A 19,594-nucleotide genomic window follows, 5' to 3' on the forward strand; every position below is an offset into this window, starting at 1 on the left:
AAGGCCGTGCTGCCCAGGGGCCCCTACCAGAGGGGGTACAGCCATTACAACTACACACCAGAGGCAACCAGGCATGTTCATGAGAAGAAACTCTTTCCAAAGTATTCCACAGGGAAAAAAAAGTAAAAAACTGTGAAAATATTTGTTTCTGATTTCACACTGTGTCCAGCTGGCTGTCAAGAAAGGTTCTCTCAGGTCTTTGGCCAATATTTTATTTAATCATTAAAGGTAAGAATATGCTTTTGGCAATGTAAGTGGTTTTGGCTAGCTTGAGGAAAAGTAACATTTCAAACATTTAACACTTCTAACTCATCTTTAATTAAAAATGAAAAAATTAGCTTCTCTCTGTGATAAACACTAACTGTAATCAACTCTACTAATGTGGCTTTTTGCCCATTAACATACATCTCAAATGCCTTTGTAGAGATTTACAGCAGCAAAACTCCTTTTGCAGTAATGGGTGTCACCACATGAGCACCATCATCCCTTTGGTGAGCAGTGGAGGAACCTCAGGCCTTACGGGACAGTTCCTCCCTGGGCTGGAAATACTCTGAAAGCCAATAGTATCAGAGGGTGGTTCATCCTTCTGCTCCCACAGACAAGCAGACAGCCAGGCTAGGGGTGGGCATGCCGGGCTGTATCACTGACTTACCCTGAAGTAAAGCATTGGTTGTGGGATTGTTTTTTTCCAGAATCTGCTCTATGACTCCCAGAGGAAGGCTGGGAATAAGCCCACAGGCAGACTACCGTCTGGGAGAGCCTTGGACCATGCAGCACCATTTTCATTACAAAGAGTAGCTTCTTTGGCACTGCTTGGACCTGGGCAACACACAGAAAACCACTTGCAAATGCAAAATGCACTTTCTGGAGTCTTCTGCCTTGGGCTGCTGCTGTTGTGTCTCACTACTGCCTGTATCTCATCTGCTGGCTATCAGGAAGTAATTTCTCATGTTTTGGGCATAAGCAGATTCTGGCAACAAGCTGACCGATTTACATGACTTTAAAGTGCCCTAGTAAACTCTTGGCTGTTCAGGAGTAATTCTGCTATTCAAACAAGAATAAAGCAGGCCATGTTCTTGCAATTTCTAATTTTCATTTCCTTTGTAGAGCTTATCTAATGCTTTATGATGGCCCCGGCCCTATCTTGCCTGTTGAGGGAGACTTCAAGGCATGGCTATCAAGGATTCGTGGCCAAATCCTTCCCGTCCTCAGCACTCAGCAACCCTGGGTGGTTCCTTTTATTTCCTTCAGGTGTTTCTCACCACCTCTAAACTGAACTTTATTTCCTTGTCAAAAACAAGCATAAAATATCCACTGTACTCTAGCCACTGCAGAGTACTGTGTTCATTTGAGCTTTGGTTCAGGTACTTCACTTCTTTTTACCAGTCCCATTCCACTTGTCACAGTTCTGGGGTTTCAAGCCTCTCCCACTTTCCTGCCTCCTCCTGTGGCAGCAAAACATTTTTACATATTACCCAGTTACTGCAATTTGAAGTCCCATTTCTTTCTACTCAATGAATAGCTTTTCTGGCTTGGTTCCTAAGGAGTCCTCTGCTGGCTAAGTGATCAATGACAGCTCCATCATGGGCCCCCATTACTCTGCCCATTTGGGCCATGAATCAATGGAAAGCTGCTCTGGCTTCCCCTTACATGTCTGCTGTCTCTGGGTGTTTATGGTAGACATTGGCACCTGGGAGATTCAGCCCAGACATCACTCACAGATTGCTCAGCACAACCCTTTGCCACTGTGGCCACTGTGACAGTGTTGCTCCTGCCATTGCTGGGGTGACAGGCTGTCTTTAAAAGTAAACAGTAACTCCTGAGGCAAAATATCCTGCATAATGAACAACTTTTTTTTCCCCAAATGTCAATATTTATCTCCTAACTGTTACAGTGTCAAAAGGTATTTCATGTCTCATGAAGATCACAGAGACACTTTGTGAAAAAGCAGCAACTGGAACAGGGTGACATTTATTCACAGTGCTCCCTGAGCATAGCTAGAGTAGCTCTCAGGCTGCCGTTGGCTGCTGGGGTGATACAAGCTCTTCAAAGTCATTGTACTCCCCCAGATCTACCCACTGCTTCAAGGGAACTTGAGATGCCTCTGCCTCAAAGGCTAAGTCTTGCTGGGGCTGGGAGGCAATGAGGCAGCTGAAGCTTAGGATAGCTAGGGAAAAAAAATCAGCAGATCCAGATTTTGATCACTATTGCTATAGACACAAGGCAAAAAGCAGTTATTATTATTTGCATTTTAAAGCACGAGATTTCCTGTGGCTCTTATAGTGACTCCAACACAGCAAAAAGGGTAGCAAGATTAGGGATAACAGTGTCTGATTTTCAGAAGAAACAGTCCAACCATGACATCTGAAGGTCCCAGCAGGCATTTCCAAATGCCCAGCTTCACAGTATTTGTGCCAGAGTAGCATCATGTCCACATTTGCAGTGTGTGCCAGAAACCCCATAGTATTCTTGAACTTTGAAATAAGAGCTTTTGGAAGCAACCAAAACAAATGTGAGACAAGTCATTGCCCATTGTAGCATTTTAATTTGTAATTACTTATGCAGCACACATTTCCCACCTATAAATCATACTCTCTTTTCTCTGTGGGAGGCAATTCACCTGTAGTAGACAGTGACCTATTTTACACTCTTAGTAGAATAATCTAATTAGGATTTGAGAACATTTCTTCCTTGAGGAGTTAAATCAAGATACAGTTTCAGTTCAGGAGAAAGCAAGCCCAGTGTATTTTCCTTGAGAGTAAAGTGAAAGTTGCTGAAGTAATGCAGCCAGATTTACTCAGTCTTTCCTGGGTCCAAGGGCTGACATCCTTGAGGAGAAGTGCTGGTGGGTTTGGCAGGCTGGACTAACACTAATGTTGTTATTATTATCAGATTTCATTAAAATCTGGGACAATCTGCTCTCTCCCTCCCTTTTGGTGTTCTTAGGTCTGTATGAAGGATAGCAGATCAGATTCTGTCTCAGGAAATATTGTTGAGATGTGGCTATTGCATAATCGTTGTCCCTTCATCTACTTGTGTCATGAGCAATATTTTGGCAGAGGGCTGTAGCTACAGCTCCCCTAAGTGGAGGTGCCTGCCACCACAGAAAGCCTGGCAGCCAGCAGCTGGGGCTGAAACTCCCAGGGAGCCCATTTCCTTTCTGCTTATCTCAAGCTTGGGAGATGCCACCACCCCTTCTCTGGTGCAGAGACTGTGGAATCCCCATCATCACCCTCTGAGACCACCACATGCTTAATTTTGTCAGGTATGAGCTCTGTAGCTCACTCTGTGCTGAGGTGCAGCTGATCCACGGTCTCTCCTACCACTGACACAAAGCAACAGGGGGTGTGGAGCTTGCTGAGCTAGTTTTCAGCAGGACTTTTAACTGGAAAGTAATGAAAGTGATGAAAACTCCCTCCTCCCTTTCAGCTGTGCCATGGGGCTCAGTTCTGGGCTCCCCATCTTCGGGTGGACAGGGGTGGACAGCTTGTGTGATGCCTCCTGTCCTGCACCTGCTATGCTTCACAGCCCACATGCCATGCTGAGTAGGGGAATGCCAGGAGCCGTGTTCTCCCTGGTTTTCCCATCAAATTATATCTGGGCAAGGCAGGAGAGGGCAGTGGGGGCAGCACAAGTCCATGCAGGGGACAAAGTCTTGGCAGAGAGGACCTGGGATTGGCGAAGGTGTATTGGTACTAATAAAGAGCTATGAGAAGTTTAAATGTCTTATTAAATACCTATACCTACATATTTGACTAGGTTTTGTTTCTCCCCCTGTTTTATGAGCAGTTATTGGCTTGGGTTCATACCACATCAGCATCATGTTAAAGGCAGAAACCAGGCGGGGGATGCCTTGACTTCACGAATTAATTGGGAAGACCTTCTCTCCAATCAGGAGATGCTGATAGACAGGTGGTGCAGCAGGTCCAGGTGAAGACTGAGAAGCAGTCCAGAGCCCAGAGAAGTGCTTTGCAGGAGGAGGAGAAGTGAGGTAACTAAATGGAAAGAAAAACCACCCAGCACCTGAGGGAGGAAAGAGCAAACTTGCCATGGGAGGAAGCTGCTTTTACCCAGTGACATGCACTACATCAGACATGATCCACTGTGTTACACATTTCCCAGGGATGATGTAAGATAGAAACCCACTAATTTGTACTCAAATTGAGAGACTTACAAAGTTGTGAGCTGTATCACAAAATGTATTTTATTTTGGCATTTGTCAAGCCCTTGTTTGTTTGTAACTATGTTGGGTCATATTGTCCTTATGATCAGTAGGTTTAAAGATGGTGAAGAAAGACGACCTATTGCTATTACAGGTTGTTAAAATTATGAAAAGGAATTGGAAAATAACACTATTTTTTATGTTTACATCACAAAGTCTGAGAAGCAATGGGATTTGGAGCTCTTCTACCATATTTTTGAGTGATACAGAAAATTCAGTGAGAACTCCATTTTAATCCATTATTACTTGAATATAAGTCAGTCCCAGAATGCAAAATATGCAGAGGCAGGAGACATATACACCCTTCAAATTTTGCACTTCTTTTGTTTGTCTGGACATAAACACTGGAAAAAGAAAAACATTAAACAAGCCTACACATATTGATTATTCACAGAAATGTCATGCCACCTGAGGTGTCTTGGCACAGTATCTGATGTTGCAAAAATGGAAGTGTCCCTCTATGGAAGGAATCGCATCCAGTGGGTGGGTGTTTGTGGGGGATTCGTATTATATATGTTGAAAGGAAGGGCTGGAGGAAGCAGAAGGAGAATGACTGAGGTTGATCCTGTCAGCTGAGGAGGAGGCAGGAGTGGTGCCAGGGCTCAGTTAGGCAAGAAAGGGAAATGGACGAAGGGAAGGGGAGAAAAAATGGGGTAATGCAGAACGTGCTGAAAGGTTTCATGTCTACCCCAGTCTTTGAAGAAAAGTTGACTTGTAAACAGATATCAGCACAGTGCAGATCAGGGACGGAAGCTGGAGTTTTGACATTTGGAAATAAATTGTGACAAACTCCAGTGATCCATTTGTCTGCCCCTCCCCTAGGGAATGATGAGATTATAAAGATCACTCAATGTGAATCTTTGCAATAATTGACGTCAATCCAGTCTAACGTCCTGTCTGGCAGTGTAACTGGCTGCCTTAGTGTAAGCAGGACGAAAAGTAGATTTGAGTGAGGTTTTTAATATTTCATTACTAAACAGGGGAAATATGGTCGAGATGAAACTGAGACTATGAACATGGTTGAAAGACCATGGTTAAAGTAACTGCCATTAGTTTGCTGTTGAGAGACATTAAATAACAGCTCACAGATCTGCTAGTCAATATTTTCAATAATAATGCAAATAACAGAACTATAAAATTTGTGCACAATGGCATGCTTGAAAGAGAAACAGGCATTTGGGGAATATAGGAATCCAAAATTCAAAGCAGCCTCAGCATGTTGGGGAAAAGGTTTGATGTTGATAAGATGAATTTCAGCAAAAAAGAATACAAAGAACTGCGTGGAATACTGAGAAATAATTGTACAAATCATGAATGGGGAATAACTAGCTAAAAAAATACAAATTTGTAACAATTCCATTCTGCTGTTGAGGTAAGGTTAAGAAATATATTGACACAGGACCAGAGATAGATTTAAAGTAAATGGACTGAATGAGTCACCAGGCTTTTACCCAGAAGAAAGCCAAGTAAGAAACTATTGAACCAGAATTTAGATTGTCCTTGGTGTCACAGGAGAGGAAGGTGATAGCTTTCCACTTCCTTGGAACTCTGAGAAGATATACTGGACAAATTAGCTACAAAGACAGTAAAAACCACCAATATTGGACACCAGATAAATACGGTTTATATTGAATAACAGTAAAAGGCAGTTTGTCTTTTCTTTAAAGGATGTTATGCACTGTAGAATCATGGAATCATTAAGACTGGAAAAGACCTTTAAAATCAAGTCTGACTGCCAACCTAGCACCACCAACATGTTCACCAATAAACCATGTCCTCAAGTGCCATATCCACGTTTTTTGAACACTTCCAGGGATGTTGACTCCACCACTTCCCTGGGCAGACTGTTCCCATGATTTATAACCCTTTCTGTGGGATTTTTTTTCCCCTAGTATCTAATCTAAACCTCTCCTGAGGCTATTTCCTCTTATCCTTTCACTTGTTACCTGAGAGAAGAGATTGACACTACCTCACTACAACCTCTCTTCATGTAGCTGTAGTAATTATAATAGCCTTCTCTAAAAAGCTAATGACCATGTAGACAAGGGTGAACAAGATGATACACTATACCTCAAATTGCAAAAGAGTGTTGACAGGTCCTTCTTGTAAAGCTTCCCAAATGTGAATGGTTACAAAACAAGAAATGGAGGAATAATGGAGAATTTTCACCACGAATAAAGTTCTTCAGTATAGTCCCATGAAACCTATGATAGCATCATTATTGTTCAGTAGCTTTATAAATTATTTTGGATAATAGAATAATTACTGTAACCAGTATTTACTGAGGATATGTAACTGTTTAAGGTAGTTAAAATCAGAACTATGGATGGGGAATTGCAACAGAATCTCACGATGCCAAATGACTTTAGAAAAATTCAGTGTTAGTAAATTCAGGAAAGTGTACATTCTTTTCCATTGTGTTTTCAGAAACAACATTAAGATGCTGATGACCTCTAAATCAGCTGTTGCTGCTGAGAAAGGAGGTCTCAGTATCACTGTGGTATTTCTCAGTAAACATCAGCTTAATGCTGCACAGTGCTCAGCAAGAGAAACAGGAGCTTTGGCATTACTGGGAATGGAGAAGCAAAACAGAAAGCATTTTGATGCTGCTAGTAACACCGAGGCATGTCTATATCTCACATATCCAATGTCCAAGGCTGGAAAAAACAGCAGAGCAAGAGAAGAGATCTTGGAGGTGGGAGGTCTTCCACGCAGCCTGAGCAGGGCTTTCTTAAGTGGGAAAGGAAACAATGGCCAAGTGATACAGTGCAAGGATTATATCCTAGTTTTACATAATCAGGAAAAGCTGAACAGGAATCTGTCGCTCAAGACTTTCCACAACAAATACCACAGAGAAGATATTTGAAACAAATTACACAAACACAGCATGTTTTCACTCACTCTCACCAAAAGCTGTAAGTGCTAAAAACACAAGTAAGTTTGGAAGATGACTGAGCATTTAATAGAAGAAAGACCATCACCATTTCAGATATGAACCCAACCCTGGAATTTTAAAATCAATTTATATTCACTCAGGAGGGAGGAAACTACCTTGCAGCATTTTTGGGTTGGGCTGGTTTTTCTTTTTTTTTTTTTTTTTTTTTTTTGGCTGTGCTGCACACAGGATTTTGAAGCCTGTTATGTCTTCTCACACCAGCTCATAAAACACATTGCAATAATGGTGGGCCAGAAGACAATGTGAAGCTGCTGAGTCTGAGCAAATTACATGGTGGCAATGTTGACTGAAGATTTTATCATTGGTGTCCCTGTAAAGTTGCACAGTACATGGGTTTGTGAACACAGCTTCAGAAGTACCAGTAGAGACTATGGTCTGCCATGAATCCCCTGAAGAAAAGTAGGAAGCTATGTGAAGCATAGACCCAAAGTAAGTTCTAGAAGAGATAAAAGGAACCTGGTGATAATGATGAAAGTAGAAAATATAATTTTCAAAGCATCATCATTTGCAATGATAAGCAGAGAGAGGACAGTTTTGGCTGGGCCAAGAAAAGTTGTCAAGCAGGAATGAAGTTACTTGAAAGAACAACAAGGTGGAAAGACAAATGAGAGAAATAGCAACACGATAATAAAAAATAAGTTAATGTATAACAGGATAAAGAAGAGGAGCACTGTTGGACAGAATAAAAGTGTTTGAAGGAAGCCACAGAGTAATGTGAAGTTAAAAGGGACAGAACTAAACTTGGCAGAGACGCGTAACAAGGGCAAGAGATGTGGCTAGGGGCAGATAAATGAGGCAGGTGAAGCACAGGGTTAAAAAAAAAGCAGAGAAACAGCTAATTGGAGAAGAGGAGAAACCTAGAATGAGGAAAAGAAAAGGAATGAAGGAGACGAAGGTAAAAGGAGGAAAGGGAAAGGCAAGTTACCAACAGGAAAGATGGAGATACCAGTTCCATTGGCCTGAAGCCCACAGTGGGCCTCTTGTTGCTCTCCTGAAACCCAGCACTGCTGGAGCAAATGGTGTCCAGCCACAGTGCAAACTGCTGATCTTAGAAAGCGGTACCTTGGGGGCCACAGGTGGTTGGTGCTCACTGGGTCTGGCTCAATAATGATAACGTACCTTCACAGGCAATGCTTTCAACAGGCATTTGACAGGCTTACACTGCACTCCCAAGATCTGATCTTGCATTAGTAAAATTTATTCATGCAAATGAATGCTATCAGCATCAATCCTGAATGTACAAAAAGAAACTCTAAGACAAGAGAGTAGCATAAGGATTGCTGGGAGGTAAAGGAAGAAATCCTGTTGGGGTGAATTTATAAGGCCAGAGAAAGCATTAGGAAGCCAAGAAGGTAGGAACTGCCCTACATATAAGGGACACCCTCAGTGAAGGTACCAGGATAGCCACGTGTGATTTACAGACCACAGACAGCTTGCATCCAGTGTGGCCAAGGTACAGAGGAGTTGGCAACAGGGAAGTCCTATCCAAATTCAAGAAAAGCAAGAGAAGGTAACTTTAGTGTAGAAAATGTTCACTACACTGCCAGGTGGTGCCTATCACTTAAGAAGAGTGTCATTAATTGTAATAACATCTGAAAATGTCATAAAGAGAAAGATCTTTAGTCATGAGAGAGACGCTGTGATAACCAGCCCAAAGCTTATTGTAGAGGATGTCATTCAACTCCAGTGAAAGATAGCTCTTACTGAGAGAAACATGATGGGGGCACTCTAAAGGAGCAAAAAATTAGTTACTATTTGGAGACCAGAGTGAGGTAAAATTGTTATAACACAGCCAAGGAGTGATAGGGATATGACTAAAAATGTGAAGTCAGTCTCTTCGCTAAGATTAAACAAACATGTTCCTTAGCTTTTCTACAGTGAAATTTCTTCTGCTGAGAGCTCTTTGTCTGAAAGGTGGTTTTAATGCTATCCACAGAGATTTTAGTGTTAAAAGAGATTTTTTTCCCTTAGCAGTTAGTTTCTGGCAGAACAATATGGCTCAGCTCCAGGCCAGTTCTTTTCCTATAACTCATCCTCTCTAGCAGATTCTGCAAGTCTAATTAGCAACACAGGCTTTGGCCCTTTTGTTGGCACAACGATGTTGTGACTTTTAGTGAGCCTTTGCATCATTCTAGTGCCCCCCCTGCAGCCTGGTGGCTTTCCAAGAGCCTGAGCAGTTGGGAAAACAGCAGACAGCCCTTTTGCCAGTGCTCCGGATCTCAACTCCTTCCTGTAGGAGTTTTGGCACTTTGGGTTTAACAGGAGCAAACAGCCTTGCAAACACAGCAGGATTTGCACATGGCTGACTGCAAACTGCGAACAGGTCTGCAAGGTGAGAAAACTTTTATTTTTGTATTGCTGCTCTTTGAAGTGAAATTCCTTTGACATGATTTGTCCTGGAGATTAGGAAAAATAAGTAGTTGAGTCCTTGACTGGCACAGACATTTTTATAGTGAATTACAATATTGGAGGGCTCTGCAGTAAGTCCCATGCAATAAAGCTATCTACTATGCTGCTTTCACAGTGACTTTGAACTAGACTGGTTTGCCATTTTCTTTTCACACTCTGCACTATGTCCCAAAGCCTCAGCAGATTTATTTAATGAATTATTTGTGACCTTTTTCAAAATTTCTGTCATATTCCTGTCATGCAAACGCAGTCCCCTTAAGACTGTGGTGCACACATGAACTCTTATGTGGAAAACCATGCCTGTCTGCTCACACTTCTTTAGGGCTCTTGTACCTCATCATAGAATGGCTGTCTTGGGGTACCTACCAGAAATTGTGACAGAGATGTCTGACCCTGTGGGGCCTCATTCGTCCCATCCACCATATCAGGAGGAATGCAAAGGCAAAGTGAGTGTGGGCTCAGCTGGATATGAGCAGGTAAAAGACAAGCCCTGGGGCTGAAAACTGCACATCCAGTGGTGAGTTTTAATTTGAAAGCAGAGTTCAAAGCAAGTGACTCTCCTTGGAAGAAACTAATACAGAATCCAAAGAAACAAGCTAAAAACCTTTGTAAGTCCTCTATCAGTTACACCATGAGAATCAGGAGTAAAGCTGGACACGTCTTTCAGGGACAGCAGGATGCTGGCAGCACACCCAGTGTGGCAGGTCTCTACAACAGGTGCCTATGCCACCTGCCAACACTGGTGGCTGGTGCTGGGCTCTGGCAGTGGGGCATATAGATGGTCTTGTGGCCCTTCTGGAGGCCCTTCTGGGAGAGCATGAGTGCAAATCAAGCCATCCTGAGCATCCTGTGGTAGCGTGGAGCCAGCCTTTTCCACTTCAAATAGATTTCCCCAGCAATCTCCACTGATGCCTGTGGCTCTCTCAGAAGATAAAGGCTGCAGTGAAGAAATGGAATTCCATCCTGGTCCTTACCACAGGCCTTATGGAGCAAGAGGTAACAGTGTTCAGAGAGGAGTAACAAGTCAATTATTCAAACTTCTCCTTCTGCATAATGGCTATTCAAGGCTGAGTGTTGAAGAGAGGGGAAGCAGAATCAAACCCAAAATATTCAGGAGCAATGTTCTCTGCAAGCTTTTTCTGGTGTTATATAGCATCCCTCCTTGATGCATTTTAAAAGCAGGATCTAACTCTATAAATTAGGAGCTGTTGAAACCATGGGTCTCTTGCAGCCTACCCCGTCCCAGGGCAAAGTGAGCACTGGGCACCGCACCACTGATGGACAGCTACAACCACAGGCCAACTTTGTTCCTCTCTCCCCATCAGCCCTCCTCAACATCACTAGTGCTTTATTGAGGGAGAAATAGGCCAGAAATCACCTCCCAGGCCAGCGTAGGCATGCTGGGAAGGCAGTAGAGCCAGCTTCCCAGAGCCACAACACCTCAGGGCTTATCCTGGCACAATTACACCTTATATACAAAGTACAAGTGAAGAGGCAGTTCCTACATTAACCAAATAGGTATTTCTTTTCTGTTTTCACACATTTTTAACACTTTGCTGCTGTGATTTGTTATATTATCACTTCATTGCACTGACACTGTTAAACATTTAGTGCAGTGGGAGTTTTTGTTAAAGATGCTAAACAAGAACATGGCTGTGTGTGCACATTTCTCTCAGCTGGATGCTTTCCAGCTCAAATGGTGGTACCTTACTTCTCATCCCTTTATTTTGCTACAGCCAACATATGACCTCTGCTGCCACTGCCATGAAGCCTCAGTGAAAACAGGGCTTTGTGGCTGTTTTGTGTCCATACTGTCTCTGGTAATGCCTCCCCTGGGTGCTGGTTATGAACAGAGCCACTGCATTCATTTTGCCAGTTATAATTCCATGAAGGTGATGTCACTGCTAAAGCCACTTCCTATGTATAAAATGGTTCAGGGACCCCCAAGTGCCAACCAGGACACTGCGGTCACTCTGTAATGTAGCCCTCACTTGCTACAAGGGGCTGCAGGAAAATAAAAAGGAACTTTCTATCCCTTCCACCTTTCAGTCATTTTTTCTGAAGGCTAATAGGAATGGTTTGAATTCCTCAGGACTGTGACATTCCTGCATTTCCACATCCTTATACATTTTACAGTGTTGATGCTGATAGTCACTGCAGAACAGACATTATAGCAAAGCATAAACAACATAGGATCAGTTCATCACAAGCAGAAGTATGCAGCATTTGAGCAGAAAGATTCATGTGTGAAACATGATAAATATGTCACCTATATTCTTTTTTGGTAAAAAAAAAAGTATTTTTCCTCTGGGTGTACCTTGTTGTGTACCTGAGTATAAAAATCCTCATACAAAGTTCCAAATATTCCCCAAAATAGAATATAAGTGATCAGAACTCAGCTGTAGCAAAAAACCTTCCTTAACTCAAAACCTCCTAAAATGGCTGTCTACAAGATAGTGGGAGCAAAATATCACATAGTCTTTTTGTAAGAGAGAGAGAGAGAGAGAGAGAGAGAGAGAGAGAGAGAAGAATAGACAACATTTTAAATAATTTTAATATCTTAATTCAATAACTGAATGCCCTTTCTGTTTCCTCTAATAACTGAGCATAGCCTTGAAGTTTGCTGAGAGAGTTTAATTTTTTCCTCTCAAAAGCTCTATAAAACAAATGACGTGGAAACAATAAAATAAATTCTGAATGTTTTCATCTGAGATCTCAAGTCAATCTAATCTTCAGTGAATGCAAAAATTCTCATGGACCTAAATTTCATCTTCACTTTCATGTAAATACCCTACCGCATTTTAACCACCAAAAATATAAATGTTTCCTTTTTTGCACCCCTTCAAAGTTTGAGATACCTCACAAACCCTTTTCTTTGAGAGAAGCAGTGATTTTCACAGCAGAAAATGCATTAAAACTTAGTCATTGGCAAAAGCAACAACAGAAAATATTTTTGCCTGAGAGATCACAATCTGCAAATGCAAGCTCTAATTATCTGTTAGTCATTTTATCATCACCCAAAACATTGCATTTGTCCAAACTATAGCTATTTGAATGTAAAAAAATGAGACTCACCTGCCTTTTTTGTATACCTCATGTATTTCTTTTCCTTGTCGGTGGGTTCTGCACTCAGTGGATAAAATCCATCCCCACAACAGGAGGAAGATGCTAAAATGCATTTTATGGACAGTCAACATGTTACCTTAAGATCCTGTATCCAGAAATAGTCCATACAAGAAGAAGAAAACCTAAATGTAGATCTTTTTCCTCTTTTTAAGACATTATCGGTCTGATCGTTATTGGAAGGATGTTTACTCATACAAAAAATCATCCTGCAGTATTTAATCTGGACAGTGGGGAAAGCAATTTCCACTAAACCTATAAATCCCTCTACGTCAGATGGCAGGGATTTTCTAGCAGTGTTGAATTCATGTATTCTCAGAGAACAATTATTTTTCATCCAAACAGGCTATTTTATTAATTGGTTTAAATTGAACCCTATTTAAATACCTGTGACGTGCCTTTTTAACCAAAGTAGTGCAGTTGGTGAGGCTGGTGACATTAGTCATTCTTTAATCACCAAACTTACCTATGTAGCAGTAATGTTTTTTTACAAGCATTGCAATAAATTGAAAAGTGTTAATAAACATGTATCAGTTTCTGGCAAACATTAATTTTTATTTAGCTCTAAAACCAGAATTTTGATCTTTTGTTTTCTTCTAAATTACTTTAATATACAGTGGTGCTGTGGCCAGAGTAGTTGGTGCTTGCAGGACTTGTGCTTTGCTGAGCACTGCGTCTGGAAAGTATCCCAGTGTGCAGAGGAGTAGGAGAGGACAGCATGGGGGAGACAGCACAGGGCTGTTTGGAGGGATGCTGCCTAAACAGAGTGGCAAACACCCACCAGAGCTGCAAGAGAGTTCAGGGGCCTGTTGTGCCAGACAAGATCCTCATTGGTGGTAAAGATAATAAAAGAGTATGGGCAAAAATATGGTCAAGCCAGTCACTTCACCTATCACTTTGGAACTCAACCCCTCCTTGCAAAACCCACAGCTCTGTGTTTACCCTCCTTCTCCTCAGTGCCCTCCCTCAAGGCCTTACAGTTCTGGTCCTACTTGTGCCTCATCATGGAAACCTTGCCCCACGCCCTGCTGAAACCACCAGTCTTGTCCCATCCCTTTGCTGACAAGGCTCTTCTTCCTCTGCCTGTTACCTGTGCATTTCTGTTTCAGAGCAGTTTGTCAGGTCACCCATCTCTTTCTAAAAACCCTAGGAAGCAAATCTCTACCTGGTCTAAGCTGCTGTGGCTTTATTAACTTCAGTGAGCATTTATACTGCTTTGGGATCCACAGAAACAACGTACTGAAAGTCACTAAAATGTCATTCAATCAAACAAGATTCAATTTTGTGATTTGCTGGGGTACACAAAGTCATGCAGGTCTCAAGAGATGGGCAATCACTCACCAACAGTTTGTTGCAGAGATTAATCAATTCTGTTGTTCAAAGAAGTTGTACCCATCTTATCTTTGCAAATTATCTGCATTCCGTTTCCACTGATTCACATAACCTGTGCAAAGAAAATAAAAAGTACCTTAATAATTGTTCTTTTCACTTGTGGTGATATTAGATATACTCTTCTCAGTCTTTGCAACAGCCTATATAAAGTTTTATGATGTCTTTCATCAAATTCTCTAAAATACATTTTTGTTGCTTCATATGTGTAGTTAAAAAATGCTAGTCCCTTTCTTACGCAACAGGGGAGCAATGGGGATTGACAAGCAATGGATAACTACAAATTCACTTAGCTGCTCTAGAACAGCTGGAGGTCCCCTAGCACACATGAGAGAGGGGAAATATTCATCCTCTCAATAACAGAGGAAATTTGCTAAAGGAATATATCAAAAAGGCAAAAAAATGTATTCTATTTCCCTTTTTTTGGATTGTTGCTCATAGAAAAGTTAAAATATGAGTAATTCATAGGAAAATCCTGGAACAAATCATCAGACTACTTCTAAACTCCTGAAAGAAAATTACTAGATGAAGATGGGCTTATGAGAAATAAACATCTTGGTCAGACTTTTTTCTCTGACAGGCCAACAAGTTTCAGAGCTTGGGAAGAAGCAGTAGATTTAGGTAAGCTTTCAACACCATCTCACACAACATTCTTATAAGCAAGAGAGGGAAGCATGGCCTTGGCAAAGTACTTACAGGACTGATGCAAAACATTGCTAGTTCAGTTTATCTTGCTGTACATCAAGAGCACTTACCCGTGACTCACTACTGAAGGTAACACGTGTAGCAAATGATCTGCAAGGAAGTTGTGAAACACCTGGGTTCATAACCCAAACTGAAGGCTTGAAAGGGTAAAAGTGGGACAGTACACCTCTTCAGGTATGTAAAAGTCACTTCAAAGAGAAAAATACTCTGCTCCAAAAGGCCATGATATAGAGAACAAAAGGCAACTGATAGATTAGTAAGGGAAAAATGAGGTTAGACACTCAATTAGATACTAGGAATATTTTCAAACAATAAGGACAGGGAAGCATTGCTGTAGATTACATGGAGAGAGTTTGCAACTGCTGTCATTAGAAATAATTAAGACAGTATAGCAGATCTTGTCTTAGGATCAAAGGTTAGTCTACGTTACTTTTCAAGGTCACTTTCAGCACTAGTTCCTTCTGGATTCCCAGAGAAAAAATTATGGAAAGTTCACATATCAGAATTAGAAAAAAAGTGGCAATTCAAACATCCAGAAACAAGAAAAGAGAGGGCTATGTGCCTTATATATGAAAAATAAAACAGAAAAATGAAAAAAACTTTTTAAAGTTTGCCCTCAAATTTTGGTTAATCTTGAGCTTGAGTAGATGGAGAGTTAATTTTGCCTGCTTTCTCCATGAGAACAACTAGAGATGAAAGATATAGCACTGTTTTAATTCGGTAGATAGAAACCCTCTGGATACCAAATATGAAAAGAATCAGTAATTTTCAGTGAACTGTATTTTCAACAAGTTGATCTGCTTTTATGGTTTGTGGGCTAGCTGTGAGCTGACTGAAGTCTCCTCAAAAGACTTTATCATTTGTCTTATCAGCTGATATATTTGGGGGGAAGATCCTAGAGATTTGTGTCAAAATATTTTCATTTTGAATTATTATTTGTTTTATTTGGTTTGGAAATCCCTCAGCATTTTTTTCTGTTCACTCATCGTATGAGCGTTCACAAAGATAAAACTTAACATATACTCCACTTTCCAGATACCCAGCTAGTAATGACATAAGTACTAGCTTTCCACCTACATCTGACATTCACCAGATCTCAGAGCAAATGTGGGTAGAGCCGTTCCCAAACCTTCGTTTGTGAAGCCCAGCCATGATGATGAGGAGGAGCTGAATGCAAATGATTATCCACCATCTCAGGCAGTTGCAACAAATTATAATGAACAGGAAATGTAAAAAACATTCTTGAGCAAGCTGAAATGAACAAGGTTTGAATCCTTTGTGTTGAAGTCCCCAGCAGCCACCCTCCTGTACAGCAGCTTGGTCTCTCCCCAGGGATGCCACCACCAGCTCCTGCTGAGCTCAGCTCAGGGGCCTCTTCAACACCTGCTAGCTGGTGTTGCTTTTCCTGCTCCAGGACTTTGTCACTTTGATCACTATGTTACTCAGAGTTCAGTGGGACCTTGGGCTTTTACTTAGTCACTGAGGCCATCAAAATGCAGATTTCCCAGGCTGTTTGGGACTCTAATCCCAGATTTCCTGGATTTTCATTAACAAAGGATGATAGGAAATGTCACAGAAGCAAACATTTCATTCAATTTGGCCCAACTATATTATTATCATTTGTTAAATAAAAAAGTTTTGGGACAACCAAAGATGCACTTTTTCCTTTTGATCCCAGAAAACAAACTATTTGTTCAGTTCTATTTATAATCCACCTATCTCCAAAATGAGAACACAGTCAGAAGAACAAATTGAGACTTTTTTTGAGTCGACAGTGTACTGAGATGCTGAACTTGTCAGGAGCAGAAATCCAATCTGGAGAACAGTCACACAGGCCTCCAGCTACCATGGGAACCAGGAGTACTTTCAGTGCCCAAGAGGGCAAGGTGCAATGCGGTGTAAGTGTCTGCCACAACCATAACTCCAGTCAAATCATGAATCAGGCTTTCTCTTGTCTAACTAACTAACCACCCAAAGCTTCAAACAGTGTAGCAATACACAGCATATATCACGTAAATACCTCTGGAGCTACAGCATGCACACACAAAAGAGCCCATAGTGTTTACATTTTCTAACCTGTTCCTAGCAGGTATCTGCCTTTATATAAAAGCTTTTAATGCAATCATGGACTCATGTGTATCTCTGTTGTGATTTACGTTTTCAGGAGCTGGAGGAACACAAGGGTACCTGTGTAACAGATAGGACATTGCTGTCTCCAGGGCACAATGGTCAGAGCACAGTTTTTTACTTCTTTAGTGCCTTCAATCATGGCTGTTATCAGAGACTTTAAAAATCAGGCTTAATATGAAGTTAGTGGGATTTCCATTACTTGTGTCCCTGTTTAAGAAGTCTACTTCCATTGTTTGGGATGTTCACAGAAGATTCATGCTCGCTTTGTCAAAGGTGAAATTTTTCAGCTGGATCCTTCATGTTTGTTGGATTATGGGACCATATCCAAAGATGATGTTAGTACAGATGAGCAATAGAATTTGAATAATCTGGGAATAAGTGGGAATCCACTGAGTTTCACTATGGTGGTGTCAGCAAAGCTGGTGGCTATTCATAGCACTCGTAGCTCTGTTCTTTTTATTACTCAAAATCAAACTCTCTGGGAAGCTGACAGGATGAGAGAAGTGTGAACATACAGATTTACACTGAAATGATTAAAACTAAAGAAGCCCACACAGAAGGGGGCTGTAATAACAAAAAGTTATTTGCTCTGCAGGCACAAGAGGCAAATACACTCTTTCCCAGTCCGTAACTCGATGTGCTCTGATAGTGGAGAGCAGAGACCACTGCCCTGAGTGGGGCAGGGGAAATGTCCAAACAGGAAGGTTTTAGTTTTCAACATTAAAGACCAGTCTATGACCTGGCGTAAGTGTGCACCAAGATGGAAATCATGTCACTTTATACTGGCCAAGGTTTACACCACAAAAGCTTTTGCACTTCGTTATCACATTTGTTTTTATGTCCTTGCTCTCTTCTAGTCTCTCTTGCACCCCTTGCTTATAATATCACATCAGAGCAGATTCACATGCTTTTTGTGGCAAACCCTGGAACTTCTCCAAGTAGCGATGAGGACATTGGTGGACCTCAAGAAATCATAACAATTAATGAATAATTAGATTTCTATGCAATTTGAATGACAGGGAGGAGAGAAGTGCCAATGAACCCATGACCCCAAGCCTTCTTATCACAGAATAAAAATCAGATAGAGGCAAGGCAGTGTACATGGGCCTCTAAGCCGCTATAAATCCCTAAATGGATTGTGCACTGCATGAAAGGAAAGGGAAATAGGCCAAGCCTGCACTGAGCAGAAACCTGAATGGCTACAGCAAACAATGTGCCTGAGTGAAATACACTGCTTGAGGACTAATGCATTCAGCTGCCACTCCTCACTGCCAAAATGAATAACAATGCTACAGCACCCCAACGAGGCACATCTTTAATACCACTCTGGTTTCATTAGAACTCTTACCTCAGGGGTGTCTTTGTCCACCAAATACATCTTTTCTCCTCACATGATGTGTCATTGTTGCCTGTGGAAACATATTTGAGTTTGCAACTGTCTCTGTGTGGCCTTGCACTCTGTCTGAGAGATTATGTGCATTGCGTGCTGAGCTGTGTCCTTTTGTTTCAGTCCCTTCTGCAATTTCCCGAAGCTGGGCTAGCTGGATTAGGCGGCTTTGTGTGTACTTGGCTCTGGGGCACCTGGCCTTTTTGCATGGAGGTTCTGCTGCTAAAACTCAAGAAAAGATATCCAAAAAAAAGGTAAAAGATAAAATTAAAGATAAAAAGACACTTTTAGAAGTATACTTTGCTGTTAGCAGTTTAACAAGGCTGAATTAAAATATTGAAACATTTACTAGTGCCTAGTGCAGCCTGGTAGAAAGTATTTTTGTCTGCTGCTAGCAGATTATACTAGAGAAGGCAGACATGGGATGCTACAGGTGAAAAGAATTTCCCTTATGCTCCTCAGTCCAGTCCTCACAGCACACAGCACATTCGTTTACCAGGAGGGACTGCTCCCTTAAAGAGATCTCTGTTGGCAGATCCAGAACTAAAAGACATGAAAGCATTCAAACTGGATTGAAATTATGCTCTGGACATCCAGATAGGGACTAGTTTCACTCTGCCAACTAGATTCTGGTCCTTAGCCCTCCTATCCAACTCATGGCATTCCACTTCTTTGCAGTAAGTACATTTCTTACACGTACAACCCTAGCTAAAAAGGTTTTCTCCATTTCCTCTACTGTTCTCACATTCCATCTGCATCACCCCATGGGGAATTTCATCAGTAATATGCTAAGGGGCTCTGCCTGTCCACCAAGAAATAGTTCAAAATGCTTTTCAAAAGAGAGTAACAAAATGGAAGAAAAAATAATGGTGATGAGACTGAAATTCTTATACACAGAGATTCAAAAAGGGCCATATCAAGGCAAAAGCTAACACAGGTATGAATAACAGCTACAGAACTGTCAATAGCAATTCAGAGAAGGCAGTAGTGCTTAATAAGAGAGTTGTTCTGCCAATATTCAGAGGGGATTAAAGGAACAACTGGACTAATTACAGCCCTCAGCCTGACAAAATATTGGAAAGGCTGATATGGCACTCAATAAATGAAGAGTTAGAGGGTAATTTGATTAATGTCAATTAGCATGGCTTTAAAGAAAAATAGATCTTTCTAAGCTAATCCTTTTTTGATTAATTTAAAATGTGTTTGCTGGAGGAAATGAAGCAAAGCAATGTGCTTCTGTAAGGCATTTAATGTTGCAGCACATGGCATTTTT

At 41.3% G+C, this 19,594-nt stretch overlaps 1 protein-coding gene across 1 annotated transcript in view; it reads right to left on the reverse strand.

Annotated features, from left to right (window-relative positions):
- The window catches only part of GABRR1 (gamma-aminobutyric acid type A receptor subunit rho1), a 30,454-nt gene extending 17,563 nt beyond the window's left edge, over window positions 1-12,891 (reverse strand). Inside the window, exon 1 of the mRNA XM_027743550.2 lies at window positions 12,663-12,891. Coding sequence (XP_027599351.1) covers window positions 12,663-12,784 — 122 coding nt within the window. The 5' untranslated portion in view covers window positions 12,785-12,891. The remainder of the gene's footprint in view (window positions 1-12,662) is intronic.
- Window positions 12,892-19,594: the final 6,703 nt, after the last annotated feature.

This window comes from Pipra filicauda, unplaced genomic scaffold, assembly GCF_003945595.2.
Source record: "Pipra filicauda isolate LSUMZ 115617 unplaced genomic scaffold, ASM394559v2 scaffold60_size3304689_pilon, whole genome shotgun sequence".
Classification (NCBI taxonomy): domain Eukaryota; kingdom Metazoa; phylum Chordata; class Aves; order Passeriformes; family Pipridae; genus Pipra; species Pipra filicauda.